Genomic DNA, 27,450 nt, shown 5'->3' with positions numbered 1-27,450 from the left:
TTATTAATTATACAAAGGTATTTAATGTATTTTTAAATGTTCATTCAGCATATTCAGAATTGTTCAAGTACAGCAATAAAAATAATTGGATTGAGAAACACATTTAAATAACATGATTTTGATCTTAGACCCATGTAAACTTTAAACAGTTAATGGGAATTGTTTATGAAATGATTGGAAAGATCCAGTTTTAGTTCCCTTCTGCTTTATTGGTAGATTTGTGAACCAAAAGCAGCATGAGGGGGGCGCCTGGGTGGCTCAGTCATTAAGCGTCTGCCTTTGGCTCAGGTCATGATCCCAGGGTCCTGGGATTGAGACCCACGTCAGGCTCCCTGCTTAATGGGAAGCCTGCTTCTCCCTCTCCCACTCCCCCTGTTTGTGTTCCCTCTCTCGCTGTGTCTCTCTCTCTCTGTCAAATAAATAAATAAATAAATAAATAAAATCTAAAAAAAAAAAAAAACAGCATGAGGAAGATCCTCTATATTAGGTATAGGTTCCAAAAGAAGAGAGCAATAAAAGACACGGACTAAGGTGTCTAATAGCATCTCAAATTTAGCCTATCCAAAACTGAACTCCTGATATTTCTCCCTCATATTTTCTTTTTCTGCTGTCTTCCTCATCTTGGTAAACCAGATCCACTTTTTAGTTGCTGAGGCAAAAATCTTGGCTTCATCCTACACTTCTGTTGGTACAGATTCTATGGGCTCTTCCTTTGAAATATATTCAGAATCTAACTGCTTGTTATTATCTCTGTCACTACCCGCCTCCCCACAGTTCAGTCAACCATTATGTTTTTCCTGGTCTAATGCAGGATTTAACTGCCTTTTCTGCTTTAATATTTGCTGTCTGTAGCCTAGTTACCACATAGCAGCCATAGGAGTTCTCTGAAAACATAAATCAGAACATGCCATTTTTCTGCTTGAAACTCTGTAATGTCTCCCTATCAAATTCAGGTTAAAGCAAACCCTTTGTGTTCTGGTACCATCTCATCTTCTAATACTTGCTCCCCCCTCCCCCACCCACCCAGCCACTCTGTTTCAGCTACACTTAACCTAATTGCTGTTTCTTAGACACACCAAGCCCACTCTTCTCTGAGCCTTTGCGCCTTTTCCCATCTTCCTGGAACTCCCTTCCTCCATATGAATGCATGGTGTGTTCCCCAACTTCCTCAGTTTTCAGCTTCTCACTGAGGCCTTCCTTGGTCATCCAGTATTAATTAGCAATCCTACCCATAAAGTGCTCTTTATTCTCCCTGCTTACTCTATTTTTCTTCATAGCATTTATCACCATTTGACATAAATGTTGACAGAGTTATTGTCTGTCTTCTTCCACTAGATTGTAAGCTCCATGAAGGCAGGGACTTGGTCTCTTTTGCTTCACAGTTGTATTTTAAAGTGCCTTGCTCGTAGTAGGTACTCAAGAAAAATTTAGTGGTTGAATGAATTCTAGAAATCCATGGAAAAGCAAACTGAATTTTTAGTCAGCGTTTAGCTTAAAGTTCCCCCTATTATTTATTTTATTTTATTTTATTTATTTGACAGAGAGAGACACAGTGAGAGAGGGAACACAAGCAGGGGGAGTGGGAGAGGGAGAAGCAGGCTTCCCGCCGAGCAGGGAGCCCAATGTGGGGCTCGATCCCAGGACCCTGGGATCATGACCTGAGCCGAAGGCAGACGCCTAACGACTGAGCCACCCAGGCGCCCCCCCCCTATTATTTCTTTAATAGTTGTCCTGAAATGCTACCTGAGCCTAACCCATAACTATGAAACTTTTTGTAGTATGAATCTAGTCCAACCCTCCATTTTACTGATGATGAAATGAAGTCATTACCATGCTAAGTATTCCCAAAGGTATAGCCAGTCAATTAGTAGTATAGCCAAGACTAGAATCCATGTCCCTTGAATCTCAATTCATCGATTTTTTCACTACTTTGTGATACCTTAAGATGAGGCTAAACTTAAAGGGTCAGTTTCTTATGGAAACAAAGCAGCCAAAAGTAAATATGTCGGGGAGCAGACACAGATACACTTTTTCAGTAGATTGATGATATTCAAAGCAAAGAAACCTGCTGGTTAAGAATTCAGTTAGGGTGCCTGGGTGGCTCAGATGGTTAAGTGTCTGCCTTGGGCTCAGGTCATGATCCCAGGGTCCTGGGATCGAGTCTCACATCAGGCTCCCTGCTCCTTGGGAGCCTGCTTCTCCCTCTGCCTCTGTCTCTCTCTGTGTGTGTGTCTCTCATGAATAAATAAAAATTAAAAAAAAAAAAATTCAGTTAATCATTTTCCTCCCTGTGATCATTACAGTATTTAAGTTCGTTTCCTATAGCTTTAGAATGTCTGTTGCCAAATAAGTAAACGTTGAGGAATGTGTTTATTTATATTGTATTTGATGTTTATTTAATCTCAGGTGCACATGAACTTGAACAGATGCAGCTGATTTTAGAATCTATTCCTGTTGTACATGAGGAAGATCGTCAGGAGCTTCTCAGCGTAATTCCAGTTTACATTAGAAATGACATGACTGAGCCACACAAACCTTTAACTCAGCTGCTTCCAGGAATTAGTCGAGAAGGTATTGTTACTCAAGAGTAACCATCATGTAATGGGGTGGGTGGGTGTGTGTGTGCGTGTGTGCACGCACACAAGCAGGATCTGTGTATCCCAAATAGTCTTTAGACACTATACCTTATCTAAAACTTCAACTCTCTCCCTTTTTTGGTCTGGCTCTTAGGCTGGGATCTGTTCCTTTGTTACTCTGAATGATTTTTCAGGTTCCATAAAGTGTATCCCTCTCCTGGTTCTAACTCCATCTACTTTTTCAGCTTATACCGCTGATATTATCTACCATAGGCAAGCATCTAGAGTAACTGTCCCTCACTAAGCTAAAATGGAGTTTTGTGAGGGTTATATGATAAGTAAGTCTGGATATGAATGTGAATGTGATTGAGATATGAAAGAGTAAATTGAGTTGGGGAAAGCAAAGACTTCAGGGCCAGGAAGAGATGGAAGAAAGAGCAAAACTCTGAGCAAATGCATTACATAAGAGTTTGCAGATTCCTGTTAGGAATATTAGGTGCTAAATGTGAGAGTTTGTGCAAGCTTGAAAGGAATAGAAACTTAGAATCAAAACTTTTTTGATCACTAAAACAAATAATTTCATGTCTCAGAGTGATGTCATTAGGATTTGTTGCTATAAGTAATATACAAAAGTCTTTAACTCTTGTAGTAGTTACCTGTAATAAGATAATTTATTTTTTTTAAGATTTTAAGTAATCTCTGTACCCAGTGTGGGACTTGAACATATGTGAAACCCTGAGATCAGGAATTGCATGCTCTACCAACTGAGCCAGCCAGGCACCCCAGGATAACATTTTTTTAAGGAAGAGAGTTAGACATGAGAAACATCTTTCTTAAAAGTTGATTGTGTCTTACATCTTTAGGAATTATATTAAGACGCATCAGTGTCAGGATTGTATAGTTCTTTATGAATCAACAGGTTAGGGATATATAGTTTTCTAAACATCTTAAGGTTTGTCTGAATTATACATCCATTATTCATAACGCCCACTCTGATCATCTGTGGTTCAGGTTATTGTGTATCAAAGTGTTTTAAAATTGCAAGTGTTTGGGGGTGCCTGGGTGGCTTAGTCGGTTAAGTGTCTGACTCTTGATCTCACTTCAGGTCTTGATCTCAGGGTTGGTCAAGCCCCCACGTTAGGCTCCATGGGCGTGGAGCCTACTTAAAAATAACTAAATAAATAAAGTAGCAAGTGTTCTGAGAAATATGGCAAAATCATAATGACATTTTTTGTTTTCCTCAAATGTGTTTAAAACTCCTATAGTAAATGCCTAAGTAAAAAGGAAGCAGCTGTATTTAATTTCAGCAGGTTTTGCAGGCTTCCTTTTCAGTAGCTCTACATTCCTAACTGGCCTTCAAGTCTATCTTCACAGTCAGCTTCCAGTGCTGGTTATCTTTCTCCTGACCTTAGAGCCACTGTCATGACATCCTTGTTCATAACTGAACAGTAGTCACATAGCATTTGACTCTGCCTCCGAATCCTCTTTGGGAGCTCTTTAAAAATGCAGGCTGTGGGTCAGAATTCAGAAGTGGTGTGGGGAGCAGAGCATGTGTCTTATTTTTTTAGATTTATTTATTTATTAGAGAGGGAGAGTGCGAGTGCGCACACGTGAGCGGGGGGAGGGGCAGAGGGAGAGGGAGAAGCAGACTCCTCCTTGCTGAGCGTGGAGCCTGACGCATGGGGCTTGATCCCATGACCCCGAGATCATGACCTGAGCCAAAATCAAGAGTCAGATGCTCAAACCGACCAAGCCAACCAGGCACCCCACCTGTGTATTTTTAAAACCCTCTACAGGTGTGGCCCTGCTCAGCCAGGTTGAGGGACAGGGATAACCTTGATTGCCTCTGGAGTCATTGTCGCTGTTGCTGTGTTTTATCAAAAGAGGCTAACTAGTAATGTAGGACATTGCTGTTGAAGCATTTGCAGTCTAGCCAAATTTGAATCTTCTTTTTCCCTACCCTAACTTTAGGGTTGGGATCATGTCTTAGCTGTGAACCAACTTGAATATTTGGCTGATGGCTGGAATTATTCATAATGGATTAAATGTATATTTTTGATAATGGGTTAATTAACCGTCAGGCAAAAGATCCTTGGTATTAATAAGTGGCAGAGCTATGCTCACATACAAGTGCAATGCATTGTTTTTAAAGTTCCCGAGACTAAAGATTTACTATGTAGGTATGTTCCACACCAGTTTCTTACTGATTAATATTGGAGTTTTACTTTTGGGCAGAGCATATTCTGAGGCAGTGGGGCTTAGTAAGAATAATACGTGTTCTCTTCTCACATGTTCATGATCTTCAGAGGGAAAAAACCAAACAAGATTAAGTATATATGAATTAACACATTAAGATGATTAGGAACCCTAGTGGTCTTTCGTCTTTAGATGAAATACCCTTTTTCATTTTCCTCCATACTTACTTACAGAGGATGTAACTCTCATCCTCTCTTTTGCTGTAGTTTACCATGTACTTCTGTATCTTAGCATACTTCAACACCATCATAGCAAATAGATTTCCTTTAGAGCAGTGCTGTCCAATAGAACTTTCTGCAGTTATGGCAACAGTCTACATATGCATATGCTGCTGCACTTGGGAGCTCAGCTTGGGGCTAGTTTTTTTCTTTCCTCTTCCTGCTGCCTACAGTTCCCAAATGGTAGGGATTTTAGAGTACATTCCTCTTGCGTAGTTAGATATGTATCTCCCTTCCCTCTGAGAATGGTGATTGTGCTGGGTCAGCCCTTTATAACTCTGTGCCTTAGAGTCTCTCTTGCCTTGAGACACAAGGGCCCTGGGCTAATTAAAATTAAGATGGACTCTTTTGCAAGAGAACCAAGAATAGCTTGATGTATTGTGAAATGACTTCCTAGATTAGGGTAATATAGTAGGAGGGGGGGTAAAGGAGAGGAGAGGAAGAGGCCTCAGCCCCGGGCCACTGAAAGGCATGAGTAGCAGTGAGCCTTAGGTTTCTTTAGTTGTTATTGGAACGATTTGAGGATTGAATAAGATAATATATATGAAAGCACTTTGTAAAATACAAAAGGCTATAAAAAATCAGCTATTGTTCACATTAATGAGAAATTGGGAATTGAGAATAGCGTCCTTCCTAGAGTACAGCTTAGTTTTAGAGAGAATGACTATCTTTTCCTTTGAGACAGAGGTAAGGATAAGAGGATGTATGACAGGCCATAGTGAAGAAGTAGGGATTAAGATAAATGTGAAGTGGGTTTAGATATGATAAAGATTGAGAGCATAAAGAGATGGTGTGGAACATTGCTGAGCAATAGCAAAGGCCAAATTGCAGTTCTACAATATGAATTTGTAGTGAGCTGTGTGTGTGTGTGTGTGTGTGTGTGTGGTTTTTGCATTGAGCTTTCATCAGTAGTGTATGACTAGGAACAGGGAAAGTAGATGGGGAAATGATTCACAGCTGAGGATTGGTATACAAGCGTGTGGTTGTATAAGGGCAACCTTCAGGCTGGTGACAGGTGTGGTTCAGGATGGGTTAGGAGCTTATGAGCTAAGTTAGTGGGAAGAATTGGGTGTAAGGTAGGTAACTCTTCCAAAGCCCTAAAGTGATCAAGTGCATTTGTGTGTTATGTTGGAGTGTGATTGATGTGAAACAGATCAACAAATTAGTACAACAGCTAGCCAGTGAGATAAGGGAAGGAAAGGGGAAAGGATTTTTTATTAAGCACTAGACACTATGCTTTACTCTGTTTTACATTTAATTTTTATACCGTATAATATATCTATTTCCATTTTATACATGAAGAACTGAAGTTCAGCAAGTTTAAGTAACCTGTCTGGCCCTTTACTGCTAGTAATTCGTTTAAGCTAGTGAGTTGCAGAGCTGAGATTATGACCTATATAGTATTATGTTGAACCATATGAAATTGCTGTTATTTGACCATTTTTTACTGACAAAAATAGAAGTTTCATATGATTCAACTTAATATATTCTTTTTCTTTGTAACTGACCATAGTATGAGATTGGGGTACATTTCAAATATTTACTGTGTTTATTGAGTAAGTGTCTTTTCATTTTAATCTGTAAATCAGGTAAATTAGTTTTATTTGATAAACTTAAATTAATTTACCTTTTAATTATATAACCTCTTTTTTTTCTTAGTTGGTTGGTAGACCTCCAGTACAGTTAAGGTGTTTTATCCCTTTCTTTTGTAGCACTGGATTTCCTGGAACAAATTTTGACATTTAGCCCAATGGATCGGTTGACAGCAGAAGAAGCGCTTTCCCATCCTTACATGAGCATATATTCTTTTCCAATGGATGAGCCAATTTCAAGTCATCCTTTTCATATTGAAGATGAAGTTGATGATATTTTGCTTATGGATGAAACTCATAGTCATATTTATAACTGGGAAAGGTAAATTGATCCTAAGTTAGAAAAATATCATTTATTGTATTTTCACAATGCAGAGTACTGACTACTATATGATCATGGCCCATTTATTGTATTTTCAATAAACCATAATGCAGTGTAGGACAAGACAGTGTAGATGTCTTAAAAATTTAGTAATGGTCTCTTTGGGTTTCTGCTAAACTTACTAATATCTTTGAATAGACTTTATATAATTTAAATATTTAAGTTACTAGTTGGGATATACATAATGGGAAAATGTGAATTCTACTCTGAAACATTTTCAAAGCCATTAAGGCGGTTTAGTTGTTAACAAATGTAAGGTCCTTTAAACATGAGGGTTGAAGGTTGGAAATCTGAACCATTTTAAACTATTGCTTTTAAAAATGTCACAATTTTTTTTTAAGATATTGGATGACAAGACTGAACCTTATTCAAATAGGTATCTCCATAATGTCTCAAATTTTTACATAAAATCTCTTGTATCTTAGGATAGAAATTATTTTGATTCATGGTATATGCTATTCAAATCTGTTTTCCTAATGACACAAAATTAATCTTGGGCTGCTTAAACATAGGTTCAGTACAAGAGACTTTTCTATTTTGAATAGTATAAAATGTCAAAATGAATAACATTATACATTTTAGTTAAAGATTTTTTTCCTCAGCTTTCTTTTAGGATTTCTAAATTCCAGGGGAAATTTAGATATAATTTCGCTTCAGAGTAGAATCATAGCATATAATAATGAATCAATATTATTATTTTTAAAGATTTTATTTATTTTAGAGAGCATGAGCGTGGGGAGCTGCAAAGGGGGAGGGAGAGGGAGAAAGAATCTTTGAAGCAGACTCTGTGCTGAGTGCACAACCCCAAGGGGGACTTGATCTCACAACCCTGAGATCATGATCTGAGCGGAAACAAAAAGTCTGAAGGTCAACCCATGTGCCACCTAGGCACCCTATGAATCAATATTATTTAAAATCTTTGGGTGATTTTGATATTTAGCCAGGTGTCAGAGTCACCAATGGCAATCTTAAAACTTTAGAGTTTCATATATTTCTATGTTTAAAAGAACAATATTTAATAATTAAAGAAGTAGTTAATATTAAAATTTGTTTAGGCATTGCATTTTTTCCCTCCTACAATGTTGAGGTATTTGTATGTTTACACATCTGGCAATGACCTGTTGGTCCACATGAACATTTCTACTGTCTACGTATAGTTCTTTCATACATACTCAAATGTCTTCCAGTCTCTTCTAGTCCCTCCTCCCCATCCCCCAACCGTGTGTGCGTGCGTGCGTGCGTGCGTCAGTCTGCCTCTACTTGGGCATGGAACGGCCACCTTGCTGTGATGTGTTGATAAGAGGATGCCACATTCAGTAGTGCATGTACATGGAGAGGTTTTTTTAATATTTGTGATGAATTCCAGCAAGCCTTCCTCTGTTCTAGTCTGACTTGTTACCAAGAGAGTGAAAATCTGTAAGAGACCTGATTGAGATTAGAGATAGCTATTTTATGGCCACAAAGTATTTTTTCTCTGTATGAAACTGTTGGAATTGAACTGTAGACATGCCAGCCACTCTGATGTTTATCTGCAGTTGCCTTTGAAGGTGAATGAAAAATAGAATAGAGAAAAGACAGAATAAGTGTGAAATGATATTTGGTCTTAAATTTAAGAATGGAGGACTCAGAATTTTACTGTAATTATATGTTTCATTGGTAATTACTAAAGTGCCTCATATTACATTATGTAGTAACAGATCTTACCTATCCATTAAAAGCATGAGTTATATTCCTGTTGTCCCCGCATAGACCTAGCAGAGTGCTTTCACCTAAAAGGCACTCAGTGCATTTGAAAATGAAATCCTGTATCTGGACTCACATTAATGCATTAATTTTTTCAGGTACCATGATTGTCAATTTTCAGAGCATGATTGGCCTATACATAACAACTTTGATATTGATGAAGTTCAGCTTGACCCAAGAGCTCTGTCTGATGTCACTGATGAAGAAGAAGTACAAGTTGATCCTCGAAAATATTTGGATGGAGATCGTGAAAAGTACTTGGAGGATCCTGCTTTCGATACCAATTACTCTACTGATCCTTGTTGGCAGTACCCAGATCATCATGAAAACAAATATTGTGATCTGGAGTGTAGCCATACTTGTAACTACAAAACAAGGTCATCATCATATTTAGATAACTTAGTTTGGAGAGAGAGTGAAGTTAACCATTATTATGAACCCAAGCTTATTATAGATCTTTCCAATTGGAAAGAACAAAGCAAAGAAAAGTCTGATAAGAAAGGCAAGTCAAAATGTGAAAGAAATGGATTGGTTAAAGCCCAGATAGCTCTAGAGGAAGCATCACAGCAATTGGCGGAAAAAGAAAGGGAGAAGAATCAGGGATTTGACTTTGATTCCTTTATCGCAGGAACTATTCAGCTTAGTTCACAACATGAGCCTACTGATGTTGTTGATAAATTAAATGACTTGAATAGCTCAGTGTCCCAACTAGAATTGAAAAGTTTGATATCTAAGTCAGTAAGCCGAGAAAAACAGGAGAAAGGAATGGCAAATCTGGCTCAATTAGAAGCTTTGTACCAATCTTCTTGGGATAGCCAGTTTATGAGTGGTGGGGAGGACTGTTTTCTCATAAATCAGTTCTGTTGTGAGGTAAGGAAGGATGAACAAATTGAGAAGGAAAACACTTACACCAGTTACTTGGACAAGTTCTTTAGCAGGAAAGAAGATACTGAAATGCTAGAAACTGAGCCAGTAGAGGATGGGAAGCTTGGGGAGAGAGGAAATGAGGAAGGATTTCTGAACAACAGTGGGGAGTTCCTCTTTAACAAGCAGCTTGAAGCCATAGGCATCCCGCAGTTTCACAGCCCAGTGGGGTCCCCACTTAAGTCAATACAGGCCACCTTAACACCTTCTGCTATGAAAGCTTCCCCTCAGATTCCTCATAAGACATACAGCAGCATTCTGAAACATCTGAACTAAAACACTCAGCAGACATTTCTCTTTGTATTCTTCATGAAATGTGTTTTGTCTTTTTTATTACTAGTGTTTCAGTCATTTTTTTACTTGAATCATATGGTGTCATTTAGAAAGGATTTTATTAGTTCTTGGTTTTTAAAATCCAGACTTTTTTTCTACATGTGAGATGGTTTTCATTTTAACTGGCATGTCGTTTGCACACAAAAATAAAGAATAGAGCAAAATAATGCAATGCAGGAGGCGACAAAAGAAATGCACTAAGACAAGTAAAAAACATTCTCTCATAGAACAATGATCTGTTTTACAGGAAACAAAAATCTTGCCTTGAAATTTACACAGTGAGACTGTACATAATTGCATGAGAATATCTATTTTTTTCCTAAAACATTTTTCATTCATGAGTATTTTCAAGTTTTTCATACTGTACACATTTCTTAAAACACATGATACCAGCAGCAACTGAAAATGAATGCCGAATTTGGTACACATGTGTTATCTACCTCAAGGTAACAAAAGTATGTGGCAAAACATAGACCACCCATAGTGCTTCACATATGCACTTCTATTTAGCCAGCGTTTATTGTAGTAAACTATTCTTAATAAGAGTCATGCACCGTTTATAAATGTTCTGGTATGCATTCTTTATAGTGAAGTGTTACTACATCACATCTTATTTATTTTAGCAAATCAGTATATTTTCTGTATTTAATTATAAAAAGTTAACTTAGTTTTTGAAATTTATTTGCAAATACACTTTTTCCATTTGGCACTATGGTTTGTTGCCTACTTAGCTGAATATATAATGTCAGCTCATCCTAAGGCTGTCCACGTACTTAATTTACTTAAGTATTCATTTTAAGTAAAGCGCTCACTGTGTATAGGAATTTGTATTTTGGAGGTGCTTGATCTATCTACAAAGAAACATTAGGAATTACTTTATTATAAAATGCTCCTAGAAGTCTTAACTGTGTTTATTTTTAAAAAAAAAAAACAAACCTGTAATGTTAGACTTGTGTGCATGGAAGTAATTAAGGTACATCATTATTGTAGTTTAAAAGTTGTACATGATAAGACATATTTTGTTTTTACTGTATGTTTTTACTGAATGATCTGTTCCCCATCCCAAGGCAAGCATGAATAAAATTAGGTTAAATGTAGCATGTGGCATTGCAGTCTCTTAGAATTTGTTTCATCTATTTTATTTTATTGAATACTGTCTGTATCTTTGGTTATCCTGTTCAAAGAAAAGGACAAATAAAACATGGCCAATGAATATGGCTCCTGTTGAACTCTTTAGGTAATGCAGATTACCTGCTAGAAAGAATAAAAATCACAAGCAAAACCTTTATCTAGTTCTACTCTCTTTGGCATCTTTTAAATTGTGGCCATACTTTATTTTTTAAAGATTTTATTTAGGAGCTCCTGGGTGGCTCAGTTGTTAAGCATCTGCCTTCGGCTCAGGTCATGATCCCAGGGTCCTGGGATTGAGCCCCGCATCGGGCTCCCTGCTCCGCAGGAAGCCTGCTTCTCCCTCTCCCACTCCCCCTGCTTGTGTTCCCTCTCCTGCTGTCAAATAAATAAATAAAATCTTTTTAAAAAGATTTATTTATTTATTTGACAGAGCGTGCAAGCACGGAGGGAGGCGCCAAGGGAGGTGGAGAGAGAGAATCTCAAGCAGGCTCCGCGCTGAGTGAGGAGCCCAATGCGGGGCTTGATCTCACCTCAAGATCATGACCTGAGCCGAAATCAAGAATCAGATGCTTAACTGACTAAGCCACCCAGGAGCCCCTAAATTGTGGCTGTACTTTAAACTATGTAAGCTAAACAGCTTAAAAGAAAAAGGTTCTTGGTCTCCACACAAAAACCTCTTATTGACTTAGCTTCACACATTAATATGGAATAAAGCTTTATATATTTCAAAACTATCAGATGTATGTACAGGATTTCTAGGATGCAGGCAGAGAAACCTCCTTTAAATGTATTTGCTCTACAGTACATGATCCTTCCTTTGATCAAGAACTCATCTGTTTACCTATCCAAATATAAAAACCCTTTTTCCTTTAACCTCACTTTTCTGTTTGTCTTCCATCCTTGTTTTATACAAAGCCAGTTCTATTAATATCCAGAATTCTGCCTTCCCAGTGACCTATTCACTGATTTCATTTGGTTTCACAGACCTTTAAAAAATACGGATATTTTCTGTGAGTATCAGTCACACGTGAATTTAAATATATATTCCAGTTATCTTAAAAGAGCAAGCTCTTATTTATATTGGACACTTTCAGGTTTTCACCATTGGTTATGATGTTAAGCTAAGGATTTTCATATATGGCCTTTATTATTTTGAAGTAATGTCCTTCTGTTCCTACTTTTGAGTGTTTTTTATTCGTGAAAAGGTGTTGAATTTTGTGACATGCTTTTATGGCATCTATTGAGGTGATCATGTGGTTTTTGTCCTTAATGTGGTGAATTACATTGATTGATATTCATATGTTGAACCATTCTTGTATTCCAGGAATCCTGATTGTGTAATTCTTTTAATGTGCTGTTGGATATGGTTTATTAGTGTTCGGTTTTTTTTTTTTTAAGGGTTTTTGTATCAGTATTCATCAGGGATTTTGATCGGTAGTTTTCTTTGTAACACCTTTGTCTAATTCTGGTATCAGGATAGTGCTGGCCTCATAGGATGACTTTGGAAGTACTCCCTCAATTTTTTGGAAGAGTTTGAGAAGAACTGTTAATTGTTTAACTGGTAGACTTCTCTAGTGAAGCCATCTGGTCTGGGGCTTTTCTTTGTTGGGAGATTTTTTATTATTGATTCAGTCTCCTTACTAGTTAACAGGTCTGTTCAGATTTTTAATTTCTTTACAATTCACTCTTGGTAGGTTGCATGTTTCCAGAAATTGATCCATTTCTTCTAGGTTATCCAGTTTGTTGGCATATAATTGTTCATTATAGCCTCTTATGATTCCTTTTTATTTCTTTATCAGTTGTAATGTGTCCTCTTTTCACTTCTGATTTATGTTGAGTCTTCTCTCCTTTTTCTTAGTGTAGCTAATGGTTTGTTGATTTGATCTATTCTCTATTTCATTTCTCTAATTTTTATTATCTCCTTCCTTCTGACAACTTGGGGTTTATTTGGTCCTTTTTCTAGTTCCTTGAGGTGATTTGAGATTTTTTTTTAAGTAAACTTATTTTTTTAGAGCAGTTTTAGGTTCACAGCAAAATTAAGCACAATGTACAAAGATTTTTGATATGCCTACTCCCCCCACATGCACAGCCCCCTGCATTATCTAGTTCTCTTATCAGAGTGGTAACATGTTACAATCGACGAACCTAGATTGACACATCATTATCACCCAAAGTCCATAGTTCACATTAGGGTTTACTCTTGGTGTTGTATACACTGTACATTTAGACAAGTATAATGACATGAATCTACCCTTTTAGTATCCTACAGAGTAGTCTCACCTCCCTAAAAGCCCTCTGTACTCTACCTACTCGTCCCTCCCTCCTCCCTTAACCCCAGGCAGCCACTGGTCATTTATTCTCCATACTCATGCCTTTTCCAGAATGTCATATGTTTGGGATCATAGAGTATGCAGCCTTTTCCGACTGGCTTCTTTCTCTTAGTCCTGTGCATCAGTTTGCTTGATTGTGTCTCCTAAGTCCCTTAGACTTTTTTCACTTTTGTTGGTTCTTTTTTATGTACTTCTGACTTGGTAACTTTAAATGAACAGCCTTTGAGTTCACAGATTCTTCTGCTTGATTGAGTCTGATGTCGATCCCCTCTAGTGAATTTTTCAGTTCAGTTTTTGTATTCTTCAGCTCCAGAATTGCTATTTTTTTAATATATAGTTTTGATACCTTTGTTATCTTATTTTGTTCACACATTGTTTTCTTGATTTTGTGAAGTTATCTATGTTCTCTTGTAGCACATTAAGCTTAAGATGATGATTTTAATTCTTTATCAGGTAATTCATAGATCTCCATTTCTTTTTGGTCACTTCATGGAGATTTATTTTGGTTTCTTTGATTGGGCCATGTTTCCCTGTTTATGTACCTTGTTGTTTTTTAATGTGATTTTTGCATTTGAGAAAATAGCCGCCTCTGCCTATCTTTATAGACTGGTTTTGTACTGGGGTAGATCTTCACCAGTCATCCCAGCTAGAGTTTCTGGGGGCATCTCAAACTTTCTATGGGAATGTGTCATCTCTGTACTTTCTGTGTGTAATCCAGCCCCCTCTTCACCCCAGGTTTGGCAGTTCTTTTTCAGGATGTTGTAGTCTCTTGCTCTGTCGGGGGTCTGAGGTATCGTAGGTTCTCTGGCACTGCGACAACCCACAAGCTTTCTCTTGCTCTCAGCGGCCCCCAGGCATCCAAAGCATCGTGCTTTGAGTCAGGCTAGACTGAAGCCAGTCTCTTGGGAAGGCCCCCCCAAACCTGGAACACTGGATGATTGTTCTGTTCTTCTCATTCCTTCCAAGGGAGAAGCTGTGAGGTGGGCTTTTCTTCCCAATCATGAGCTATGCTGGCATGGGGGAGGGACTGACATCGTTGAAATGAAACCTCTTTTCTTACCCATTTCAGTGCTCCTGTTCTTGGCTTTGAGATTGTCTTGGAAACTGTGACTTCCTAACTGGAGTTTTCATAAAGGAGACCATATGAGGTCTTTTTGGACCATATATTGTTAAGTCAGTGTTTCTGTGGGATGTTGAGTTCTGGGGCTTCCTATTCTGCCATCTTATGTTCAAAAATAATTTACTTTTTAAATGGCTTATTCTGAATTAGAATGTTCTAGCTGTTGTGCAGCTTTCTGACTGGGGAATGATCTGTATCATTAGGTTTGTCACGTTACTGAACTGATGGCGGGACATTTCAACTTGTAGACCTATTTATTAAGCTTCGATATTAGGCTTAATTTGGAGCCAGTAGACCTCCCCACCCTCCCACTCCCACACTTTTTTGATGGTTTTTTAAATGCAATTTCAAGTGTATAGAAAAAGTATGGAATTTAAAAAGAACATACATACATCACTTGCTTTCTTAGCTCATCTTGTTGATTTGCATCAGATAAACACCTATAGATAAAATTGAATCCCTCTGTTTAACCCTCCCACATTTTTCCTGCCTCTCAGAGGTAGACACTTTGCTGAACTTTTTTTTAAGATTTTTTAAAAAATTTATTAGCAAGCATGAGGGAGAGGCAGAGGGAGAAACAGACACCCCGCTGAGCAGGGAGCCCGATGCGGGGCTTGATCCCAGGACCCTGGGATCATGACCTGAGCTGAAGGCAGACACTTAACCCACTGAGCCATCCAGACGCCCCTCACTTTGCTCAATTTTATACTTTGACTATGCATGATTTTGTAAACAATATTTTGCATGTTTTAAAATTCCATGTGGCATATTGTTCATATCTTCAACTTACATTTTTCACTCAACATGCCTCTGAAATTTAACTATGTTGACACATGTAACTCTAATTCGATTTTCACTGCTGTGTTGCAATGTTTTTATCCACTTCTTAATCACTTCTATTCACATTTTATTCAAAATGACATTTGTTTTCAAAATTTTGCTCCTGTAAACATGTTTGCAGTAGAATTTTTTTTTCTTTTAAGATCTTACTTATTTTTGACAGAGAGAGCACAAGCAGGGGGAGCAGCAGAGGGAGAGGGAGAAGGAAGCTCGCCGCTGAGCAGGGAGCCCGATGCGGGACTCCATCTCAGGACCCTGAGATCATGACCTGAGCCGAAGGCAGATGCTTAACCAACTAAGCCACCCAGGCGCCCCTGCAGTGAGGATTTTTGTGAACCATGTCCAAGAGTGTCTTCAGGGTATAGATCTAGTTGCTGGGTCCCAGAGAATGCCTATCTTCAAGTCTGTGAGATGCCATATTGCTGTCCAAAACGATTGTACTGATTTGCACTGCTGTCAGCTGTATGCGAGGCTTCTTATTCATCCACAACCTCCCACACAAGAAACCAAGTCTTTGCCATTCAATTAATCCTAGCAGGCCTGCTGTGTGTAGTTTACTTTAGCTGCAATAGGAATCGAACTTTCTAATTCCAAACAACTGCATGACAGCCATGGTTACACCTTAGGGATCTTTACGCAGCCACTTCAATTATGATGTGTTGTGTAAGTCTTGTTTCTTATTTCCCACTGCAGTCGTTGTAGTTGGGAACAGGCGGTTTAAACCTTAAAGGCCAATTATATGACTGACACTGGGACCTATATCCAAGGAGTCAAAAGTAGAGCATCAAGTGGTGTTTTCAAAATAAAATTCAGCATGGTATCACTTTTGCTTCTAGGTTAAAATAGTGTGGGTTTTGCCCAGTATTGCTCCTTAAAGAATTCTTGTTTTATTTAAAAATACTGTTTTCTATCAGATGCTATGTACTCGATAGCATGTTTAATTTGACTGAATTGCTTACCTCCTAACATCAGCCTTTTCAGTTCCTGTTTACTGTTGAATTCCAAAGTAATAGAGGCTCCACCCTAAATGAGTTTATCATGTATCTAATATTAGTTGTGGTTTTACCCTCTGCCTGTTCCTATTAAAACTGCTTATCATTCAAGTCTAGTATTTTACAGTAAAATCTCCAGGATAGAGAAGAAAAAGGACAGACTGGGAGTTGGGAGGTCTGAGTCCTGAATCCATTTCACCACTGACTCACTCTTTGTCACTTGGGTGTCACTTATCTCTATGGGCCTAAGCTTCTTATTAACTAGAAGCAAATTGCTGAGCCTAACAATATCGTCTACCTGGGACAACTTCTGAACAGGACACTGCCTTCTCGAATTTTAACCCAGTGTAATAGCCACAATGATTACCTTGTACTGGTATATACTGCTTACAAGTCTTATTTCCACAATAGCTACATTGGACTGGGCATGTTAATCGTCTTTAAAATAGGTTGAGAATGAAATTTTGTGTTCGCTGCACCCTTACCATTTGGTGGCGGGAAAGAATCAAAAGTATTGGAACACCAAGATTGTTTACCTTTGAAAGAGCAGTGTGAATTCACCCAGCTCTTTCCTCATATTCCCTGGGGGGGTCTCTTTATATAAGCCAGGTGAAGAGGAGCCTGGCTGGCTCAGTCGGTTAAGTGTCTGCCTTCGGCTCAGGTCATGATCTCAGGGTCCTGGACTGAGCCCCGCGTCAGGCTCCCTGCTGAGCGGGGTGTCTCCTCCCCTCTCTCCCCCGCTCATGCTCTCTCTCTCAAATAAATAAAATCTAAAACGAATAAATAAATAAGCCAGGTGAAGAGAGGGACCTTTGTGAGCTCTTCCAACTGTTGGTATATAACAAGTATCTTACAGAAGAGAGGGATGTTTTATTACCCATGTTGGAGCACTATCTCAGTTCCAACGTAGAGATCTAACAATCAAATTCCATTGGATTTACGTGTTTATCTTTGATACCTTGGGATAATGCAATGGTGGTGTTAACAAATCTAGCTACACAGAATACTCCCCTTCTGTTGCAATCATCAGCGTCTGCGATGCCTTGCCTCGCTCTTGGTACCGCTGCAGGAGGGTGAGGGGGCTGGTGTGCCAGATCCTGGGCTCCTGGTTCACACTCCTGTCCAAAGCTGTTTCATCATGCCCAGAGTAAACCACAAACTTGGATCCATATTTGTCTGTATACTTGGACTCTGCCTCCACCTGAGCTTACCACTCCCACACCAACCTAACTCGAACCTCTGAGATGGCTTCCACTGCCAAGTGAGACATTGAACCTTGCGGTATTGCATAGTCTTTAAGCACACATGCTTCAGAATCGGATCCAAACTAGCTTAAAACTGTGTTCTGCTTACCAGCCTTGTACAGGTTATTTATTCTCTTAACTTTCCTCGTTTGTAAAATAGGGCTAATGACACCTAATTCATGGGGCTGTTGTAAGGATCAAATGAGACGCTGTACACAAAGCCTATTAGCCTGATTCCTGGTATTTTTATAAATTATCACTACTCTTATCCTCTTTGAATTATTGCCATTGTCTCCCAAATTGGACTGAAACTCTGACCATGACTTTGCTTTCAGTATTGCATCTCCATATCTAAGTGTCTTAACTTCTGGCCTTGATCTACGATGGCTTTCTGTTCTAGCCATCGTGCTCATCAGCTCTGCCCAACTCCTGGCTCTAATTTTTGGTCCTTCCTCCAGCCCATACTCTTGCCTAAAGTACTTCAGCATAGACAGCTCTCAGATCCGCAAAGACTTCATTGCTTCCCCACCCGCCACCCCGACCCCAAACAAGCATCTTCATTTGGGAGCCAAAAGCCTGGGACTCACCTTGTACTCCTTGCTCTGAAAACCCATACCCAATCTTCTCAGTGGATCCTGTGGCAATATCCAGAATCTGACCACTTCTCGCCGTCTCCACACTGCCACGTGGTCTAACCCACCATCATGTGTGTGTTGGACTCCTTTAGTTAAAATCGGAATGACTTCCTCAGAGTAAATGTTAAAGTTTTTACTGAGGCCTATAGGACATCCCTCCTCTTCACTGAGCTCACATGGCTCCAGCCAGCAGTGTGGCTCCCGTCTCAGGGTATTTACTAGCTCTTCCCTCTGCCTGGAAAATTCTTGGCCCAAAGAGCTGCATCACTTTCTCCCTCCCTTCTGAGAAGTCTGTGTTCGGATGTCACCTTATCACAGAGGCTCTGCCTGACCAGTGTATGTGTGCATATGAAGTAACATCCATCCATCACCCCTACACACCTACCCTGCTTCACTTTTCTTTCCATCACATACACAGACATATTATATCCTTATTTTATATTGTCCCTCTCCATCCACTTGGAATATAAGCTCCTTGAGGTCAGGACTTCATCCCCTTTGTTCACTGCTGTATCCTCAGCCCCCAACGTAGTGCTCGGCACACAGTAGGCGCTCAGTATTTGTCGAATGAAGGCATGAAGGAAACTAATGATAACTACTGTTTTTTAAGTTCCTTTTGGATTGATGGGGCTCAGAAACAGTGAGGCTCTATTGATAGTTCTGGGGTTTGCCTATTCGTTTTGAGTTTAAGTTTAGTATTCATGGTTCTCCAACTTTCTCTAATTTGCAGGGGGGAGTCTATAAATTTTGGATACCTTAGGTACGGACTCTCCCAAACCAGCAAGCTCTCAGTTGCAGTCCCAAGAGCAGTTAGAAATTCTCACAAAATGTAGTCTGGTCTGGCAGGTTTATTATCCTGAATTGTGCTGTCAAATGTGGGTACAGTTTAGGATAATGACTGTATTTCTCCTGACTCAGCTGATGTCCTGTTTTCCTGTTCTCTTCGTTGGAATGACTATACCTGCCCAGGTTGCACAATATGTTCATGACCTAGTTAAGAGTGCAAGGTGATTTGTTTCTTAACTGCCTCTGTACTGTTCCTGTTCATTGTAACCCTGCTAAATGAGCCAGGCCTAGATTATATGTTAGTTAAGGATCTATGGCAACAGAAACCTCATGCTAGCCTTTGAAAAAAAGGGGAAATTTATCAGGATTCAAGGGTGACTCTGGGAGCCCAAGAACTGGGCCTCAGGAAGAACCAGCCTCAGGCCACAGGGCACCAGCAGCCCAAAGAGGGTCAGGCTGTTTCTCAGCTCTGCCTCATTCTCGACCAACCGGGCTTCCTCGTCCAAAGATGGCAGCTCATAACTCCCAATTCGAATGTAACTGTTCTGGCTGCATGGAATTCTGCCTGGCGGTCCATCCCTCTGTTCTCTCCCCCAGTTCAGAGTTTCTCCGGGAGAAAATTGCATTGGCCCACCCCTAGTCCAGTCAACGATGGGCAGGTGGTAGGGTGCTGTTGAGGAAACACTACTGCTGGCCTCAACTCTTATTGATGGAGAAAGGGAGGCAGGGAGGAGTCATATTTAGCCGGCTGTCCCCAAATGTCCCTGCGACACATAGTAGTAAACTCTTTCTTCTTATTTTTAAGCCACCTCTGGACCACTCTGAAGGATGCTGTTTCTCCAACTGGACTCACTGGGGTCCTCCAGCTTATCTCTTGTGAGTTTGTCAAGACAATCTATAGCTTTATCGGTCACAATTCTTTGACTTGTCTACAGTGGTTCCTGATTTTTAGAGCATACTTCTATAGTTTGTGTGAATTTCTTAACAACTGTATGAGGCCAAGTAGAGCAGATATTATTATCCCCACCTGCAAGTGAAGGAAACATAAAGAGAGATATTAAGTAACTTGCCCCTATTTGGGCAGTGGTAGCATCGGGACCAGAATGTTTACCAAATTGCCTTCCAAGGGGCTGCACCAATTTTCACTCACTGTGAAATTTCTCCATACGAATGCCCCTTTCCTCTCATTCTGGCCCGTGCTGCATATTACTGGGGGAGTTCATCATTTTTATAATGATTTTACTTTACTTTTTATTTTTATTTTTTTAAAGATTTTATTTATTTATTTGACAGAGAGAGAGATAGCAAGAGCAGGAACACAAGGAAGGGGAGTGGGAGAGGGAGAAGCAGGCTTCCTGCCGAGGAGGGAGCCCGATGTGGGACTCAATCCCAGGACCCTGAGATCATGACCTGAGCTAAAGGCAGATGCTTAATGACTGAGCCACCCAGGCACCCTATTTTTTATTTTTTTAAAGATTTATTTATTTTAGTAATCTCTACACCCAATGTGGGTGGGGCTTGAACTCACAACCCCGAGATCAAGAGTTGCATGCTTTGCTGAAGAAGGCAGCCAGGCGCCCCTTTCATAATGATTTTATTTATTTATTTATTTATTTTTTAAAGATTTTATTTATTTGACAGAGAAAGAGAGAGCAAGAGGGGGAACATAAGCAGGGGGAGTGACAGAGGGAGAAGCAGGCTTCCCGCGGAGCAGGGAGCCCAACGTGGGGCTCGATTCCAGGACCGTGGGACCATGACCTGAGCCGAAGGCAGATGCCTAATGACTGACCCACCCAGGTGCCCCCATTCTTTTTTTTTAAAGACCATTTTTTCTTTTCCTATACAATGGCATTGTATTCACTAATAAAATAGAATGAAGTCCTGATACATGGTACAATATGGAGGAACTTTTTTTTTAATTTAATTTTATTATGTTATGTTAATCACCATACATTACATCATTAGTTTTTGATGTAGTGTTCCATGATTCATTGTTTGCGTATAACACCCAGTGCTCCATGCAGTATGTGCCCTCTTTAATACCCATCATCAGGCTAACCCATCCCCCCAGCCCCCTCCCCTCTAGAACCCTCTGTTTGTTTCTCAGAGTCCATAGTCTCTCATGGTTTGTCTCCCCCTCCGATTCCCCCCCTTCATTTTTCCCTTCCTACTATCTTCTTCTTTTTTTTTTTTAATATATAATGTATAATTTGTTTCAGAGGTACAGGTCTGTGATTCAACAGTCTTATACAATTCACAGTGCTCACCGTAGCACATACCCTCCCCAATGTCTATCACGCAGCCACCCCATCTCTCCCACCCCCCACCACTCCAGCAACCCTCAGTTTGTTTCCTGAGATTAAGAATTCCTCATATCAGTGAGATCATATGATACATGTCTTTCTGACTGACTTACTTCGCTTAGCATAATACCCTCTAGTTCCATCCACGTCATTGCAAATAGCAAGATTTTGTTTCGTTTTTTTTTGATGGCTGCATAATATTCCATTGTATATATATACCACATCTTCTTTATCCATTCATCTGTCGATGGACATCTTGGCTCTTTCCATAGTTTGGCTATTGTGGACATTGCTGCTATAAACATCAGGGTGCACGTACCCCTTTGGATCACTACATTTGTATCTTTGGGGTAAATACCCAGTAGTGCAATTGCTGGGTCGTAGGGTAGCTCTATTTTCAACTTTTTGAGGAACCTCCATACTGTTTTCCAGAGTGGCTGCACCAGCTTGCATTCCCACCAACAGTGTAGGAGGGTTCCCCTTTCTCCACATCCCCGCCAACATCTGTCATTTCCTGACTTGTTAATTTTAGCCATTCTGACTGGTGTGAGGTGGTATCTCACTGAAGTTTTGATTTGGATTTCCCTGATGCCGAGCCATGTTGAGCACTTTTTTCATGTGTCTGTTGGCCATTTGGATGTCTTCTTTGGAAAAATGTCTGTTCATGTCTTCTGCCCATTTCTTGAGGATTATTTGTTCTTTGGGTGTTGAGTTTGATAAGTTCTTTATAGATTTTTGGATACTAGCCCTTTATCTGATATGTCATTTGCAAATATCTTCTCCCATTCTGTCGGTTGTCTTTTGGTTTTGTTGACTGTTTCCTTTGCTGTGCAAAAGCTTTTTATCTTGATGAAGTCCCAATAGTTCATTTTTGCCCTTGCTTCCCTTGCCTTTGGCGATGTTTCTAGGAAGAAGTTGCTGCGGCTGAGGTCGAAGAGGTTGCTGCCTGTGCTCTCCTCTAGGATTTTGATGGATTCCTGTCTCACATTTAGGTAAAGACCATTCTTTAAATATATTATACATGTTGCAAAAGTCCTTCATGATTTATATTTAAAACTTATAGTGTCTTTTTCATTGAAGATTGTTTATTTCAATGTACTCAATCTGTTAATATTGTCCTTTATATATTCTGAGTTCTGTATCATACTTAGAATGGCCTTCCTCACACCGAGATTATTGAACCAGTCTTCTCTGTTTTCTTTTATTTTTAAGGCTTATTTTACATTTATATATTTAATCCACCTCAGATTTATTTATTTGTTCTGCAGCTTAATTGATATAATTTATATAGTATACAATTTACCCTTTTTAAAAAGTATAACGAAGTGCTTTTTTTTTTTAAGATTTTATTTTATTTGAGAGAGAGAGAGCACATGAGAGGGGGGAGGGTCTGAGGGAGAAGCAGGCTCCCCACCAAACAGGGAGCCCGATGCGGGACTCGATCCTGGAACTCAGGATCACGACCTGAGCCAAAGGCAGTCACTTAACCAACTGAGCCGCCCAGGCGCCCCTAATTAAGTGCTTTTTTACTGTATTCACAGGCTTGTGCAACCATCACCACACTCTAATTCCAGAACATTCTCATTTCCCCTAGAGAACCCCAGTCCCTGTTAGCAGTCACTCCCCAATCTCCACCCCTTCTCCATTCCCCTGCAAACACTAGTCTATGCCTGTCTCTCTAGATTTTGCCTATTCTGGACATTTCATATAATGGATTCATATGATAGGTGGTCTTTTGCGAATGACTTCTTTCATTTAGCATACTGTTTTATGTTATATTTCATTTAGCAACATGTTTTAACACGGTGTAACATGTTGAGTACCTCATTTCCTTCTTTTGCTGAATAATAAGATATACCACAATTTGTTTATCCATTGATCACTTGGTAGACATTTGGTTTGTTTTCACTTTTGGCTATTAGGAATGATGCTGCACACTGTTTTTGTGTGGAAATATGTTTTCAAGTCTCTTCGATACATACAGAGGAGTAGAACTGCTGGATGACATGGTAACTTGTTTCACTTTTTGAGGAATTGCTAAATTCTTTTCCACAGTGGCTGCACCATTTTACATTACCACCAACAATGTATGATGGTTTCAATTTCTTTACATCCTTTTTTTTTCAAAGATTTTATTTATTTATTTATTTGTCAGAGAGAGAGAGAGAGCACAAGCAGGGGGAGCAGGAGAGGGAGAAGCAGGCTCCCCGCTTAGCAGGGAGCCCGATGCAGGGCTCGATCCCAGGACCCTGGGATCATGACCTAAGCTGAAGGCAAACGCTTAACCCACTGAGCCACCCAGCCATCCCAATTTCTTCACATCCTTGCCAATACTTGGTATTGCCTTTTTAAAAAATAATTATTGTAGCTTTCCTAGTTAAGTGTGAAGTGGTATCTCCTTATGATTTTGATTTCCATTTCCCTGACTAACGATGTTGAGATAGTTTCATGTCTATAATGGCTATTTGTACATCTTCACTGGACAAATGTCTACCCAGACCCTTTACCTATTTTTAAGTTGTATTTTTTAAAATTCTCATTGAGTTGTAAGAGTTCTTTATATATTCTAGATACATCCTCCTTAAGATATATGATTTGCAAATATTTTCTCCCATTCTGTGCGTTGTCTTTTCATAGAATTACTTGGGAAATATTTCTTCCTCTTCTATTTTTTGGAAGAGTTTGGGAAGGATTGGTATTAGTTCTTTGAATGTTTGGTAGAATTCATCAGTTAAGTCATTTGGGCCTGAGCTTTTCTTTGTGGGAAGTTTTAAAATCAATTACTAATTATCATATTTACTTTTGTGTGTGATGTTAAGGTGGGACTCTAACTTAATTTTTTCTAAATAGAAAGCCAACTGCTCTAACACCATTTCCAGAGTATTCTACCCATTTCTACTAATTATTATGCCACAGAAACGTCTTTAGAACATTTTGGATCTTAACTGCCACTTTTGATGAGGCACAAAACAAATTTGCTTTATCAGTGGCTGTAATGTTAGAGCCTTGAGAAATTCTCTGTCCTGTCGGCATATGAGGTTGGAAAACAGAAGGGGCCAGGAATAGCTCATGACTTCCCCGCCTCACCATGGATGTGTCAGTGTGGTTTGGAATGCACACAGGGCCCACCAACACCCTTAAGCCTTTGTCCCCAAGACTGAGTGCACGCCCTTGGATGCCTGCCTGCCCACAATGCAGCCGAGATCCAAGCCAGGCCAGAGGCTACCACTTAGTCTGCTGGCCTTGCTCTTGTGGCCTGGATCCCTGTCTCCACTGACTTCCTAGACTTGGAGTCAGCTTGCCCAGTTAGGCTTACCCATCCTTCCTGCACCTCCCTCCTTCACATTCTTCTCAGACCCCCTACCTGGTCTTTTAACACACATTAGTGTCCACCACTCCCACCACGCTTGGGAATAGTGAGCCCTGTACTCTGCTTTCTTCAGATCCAGAACACTGACTATTTTAATCAGCAACCCTTTCCTTCTCCAGTACACGCCTCTGCTTATCCCTGAATCCATTCTGACCTCTCCCCCTTACTCAGCCCACAATTGCTCACAACTCAGCATGAACATGCTCACTGAGCCATGACACCAGGAGCTATGACCTTTGACTCTGGACCCTCCTCTCTCTCCTGATACTATTAAAAATGTGTACGTGATGCCATGGGAATAAAAGTGGGTGGTTGAGAGCAGGAGCGGATGGTGAGAAGGAAGCAAGACAGGGCCTCGTGGAACATCTCTGAGAGGCCAAAGGGGGGAGGAGCAGTCAGCGTGGGAGCTGGAAAAAGTGACCAGAGAGCCAGACAGAAAAATCAGAACTTGGTGACTGAGAAGACATGAGATTGCTCCAGGGTGGAGGGAGAAAGCAACAGTACCAAATACTGCTGAGAGAGTTCACCTAGGATGCAGACTGAAAAGTACCCAGTGGATTTGGCAACACAATGGTCACCAGTGACTTTTGCAGACTGTTAACGTTCAGGTAGCTCCGCTGTTTCAAACCCTCAAGGCTTCCCAGGGCCCTCCAAAGAAAGCAGCCTCCATTCGGGCACTGCTTCTGCCCACTTTCACGCCTTCACACCAGGCTCTAGCCCTGCCGAGCTGCTTGCATGGACACAAGGCCATCCTCTCTCACCCCTGTGCACTTCCCTCAGCCAGTCACCCTTTTCTCCTCTCAAACTCCCGTATGTCTTTCCTGACAAGCTCAAGTACCATCTCATCCAGGGAGCCTTCCCTGGCCCCCAGGTCGGGCTGGGTGGGCCTCTTCTCTTTCCCCGTCCCATCATGTGCTGGGATGAGTAAGGTACATTTCTTGGGCATTCTTGTCCACCTTCGTTCCCGTCTCCTGGCCAAGGCCTGCAGCACTGTGTTCCTGAGCATGCAGTGAAGCAAGCCTTGGTGATGGAAGTGGGGGCGCATCCAGCAAGACCAGCTAAGTAAACACCTGCAAGCCAAATTGGCAGGCAGCGACAGAATGACTGTCAGCGCCTTGAGCTATGGACGCTCTCTTTGCTCTTCGGTTTCATGTAGGTCAGGTTTGCTAAGAGACTGGGGCCAGGGGTGCAATTTCTGATAACCGGGGGTCATTAGGTTGCAAAATCTCCAGCACCATCCAGATCAGTGGCTTTTCACCATGCTACCTGCGCCTCTGCCTTGCTCACCCTCTCCACCTGCCCTTCCCTGCTCTACACACCAGTCTTTCCAGCACGGGACAGCATCCCGTTGATTCACATCTGCTTCCACATTGATTGATTGCCAGAGCTTCTCTTGCTCTGCCGTCCTCCTTTGTCTCCCCCAGCGCTCACCTGTGAAAAGGACCTGAGTTCGCTCTCGCTGGTTTGGTGTTAGAAGGTGGAGGAGGGGCCGTAAAGTAAGTTTCCTGGACTGAGAAGTCTCTTGGAGACTGAAAAACAATACAAGCCACTCCATACTGTTTACACCCAGTTTTATTCAGGGTAATTGACTGACGGGGGCAGGTGCATGATCCAGGACACTATGCAGCTCTTCTTTCCCCCACTTATCCCCCAACCGACCTTACTCCCCAGCTTTTATTGAGGGGCACGGTGGTGTGGTTACAGGGTAGTTAACTGAAGTGGCACCATCTGGCGCCAGTCTCCTCTACTAGTTATCTCAAGTGGTGCCTTCTGCGCACCACTTCAGGGACGGGCGGAACAAGCCTCCCCTCCTTGGATCAGGGCTTGCGTTAACCTGCCCAGGCCAGGAACAGTCAGCCCCCGAGGGAGGTCACTGTGCGGGCATGAACAAGACGGAGTCAGTGATGTCAGCACTCCTACATTTGGTTAGTAGCTCCCCAAGGGCAAGGAGCATGCTCTTCCCACCCGTACTTGCTGAGCCCGAGTCCTGCTAAACCGTACGTACTGATTTCAGGGAAAATGGACTTTTTCAAGATTACTGACCACGGAGGCAGGCCTTAGAGTGCCAGAAGCTTTTTTTTTTTTTAAGATTTTATTTATTTATTTGACAGAGAGAGACACAGCAAGAGAGGGAACACAAGCAGGGGGAGTGGGAGAGGGAGAAGCAGGCTTCCCGCGGAGCAAGGAGCCTGATGTGGGATTCGATCCCAGGACCCTGGGATCATGACCTGAGCCAAAAGCAGATGCTTAACGACTGAGCTACCCAGGCCCCCAGAGTACCAGAAGCTTTTGAGCCACTCTGTGCATGGTTCCTAGGCGTGGAGGTGGAAACAGGCAAGATTTACGCTTTCTACACGGCTCCCTTAAAATCCGACTCCAAACTCGGGACCGCACCCGGTCCTTACTTGAAGGCCAGGCGCCCTCTTGTGGAAGAACGCTGTCTCAGAAAGGTCAGACCCCTCACCACCTTTAAAACCACACCTTACCCCTTTCTGGAAAACCCTTCAGGGGGCGAATGGGTAGACAGAGCTGTGCTTTTTAAAACATGTAATATCATATATTGTTTTATTCCTGATAATGAAACTGGGCCTACTCATATTAGCAAATACAGCAAACTATACAAAAATAAAATAAAAAATCACCACAATCCCACCTGCCACAGATAGCCACTGTTG

The 27,450-nt window shown here is 40.8% G+C and overlaps 1 protein-coding gene across 3 annotated transcripts in view; it reads left to right on the top strand.

The window, feature by feature from the left end:
- MAPK6 (mitogen-activated protein kinase 6) overlaps positions 1 to 11,237 on the top strand; it is a 50,831-nt gene extending 39,594 nt beyond the window's left edge. For all 3 annotated transcript variants that reach the window (XM_036116642.2, XM_036116639.2, XM_036116640.2), the window contains exons 4-6: positions 2,407 to 2,571; positions 6,763 to 6,964; positions 8,866 to 11,237. In XM_036116642.2, coding sequence (XP_035972535.1) covers positions 2,407 to 2,571; positions 6,763 to 6,964; positions 8,866 to 9,967 — 1,469 coding nt within the window. In that variant the 3' untranslated portion in view covers positions 9,968 to 11,237. The remainder of the gene's footprint in view (positions 1 to 2,406; positions 2,572 to 6,762; positions 6,965 to 8,865) is intronic.
- The last annotated feature ends 16,213 nt before the right edge of the window (positions 11,238 to 27,450 follow it).

This window comes from Halichoerus grypus, chromosome 8 (genome assembly GCF_964656455.1).
Source record: "Halichoerus grypus chromosome 8, mHalGry1.hap1.1, whole genome shotgun sequence".
NCBI lineage: Eukaryota > Metazoa > Chordata > Mammalia > Carnivora > Phocidae > Halichoerus > Halichoerus grypus.
Note: the sequence above shows the minus strand (reverse complement) of the source record. Positions and strands in the feature narration are given on the sequence as shown.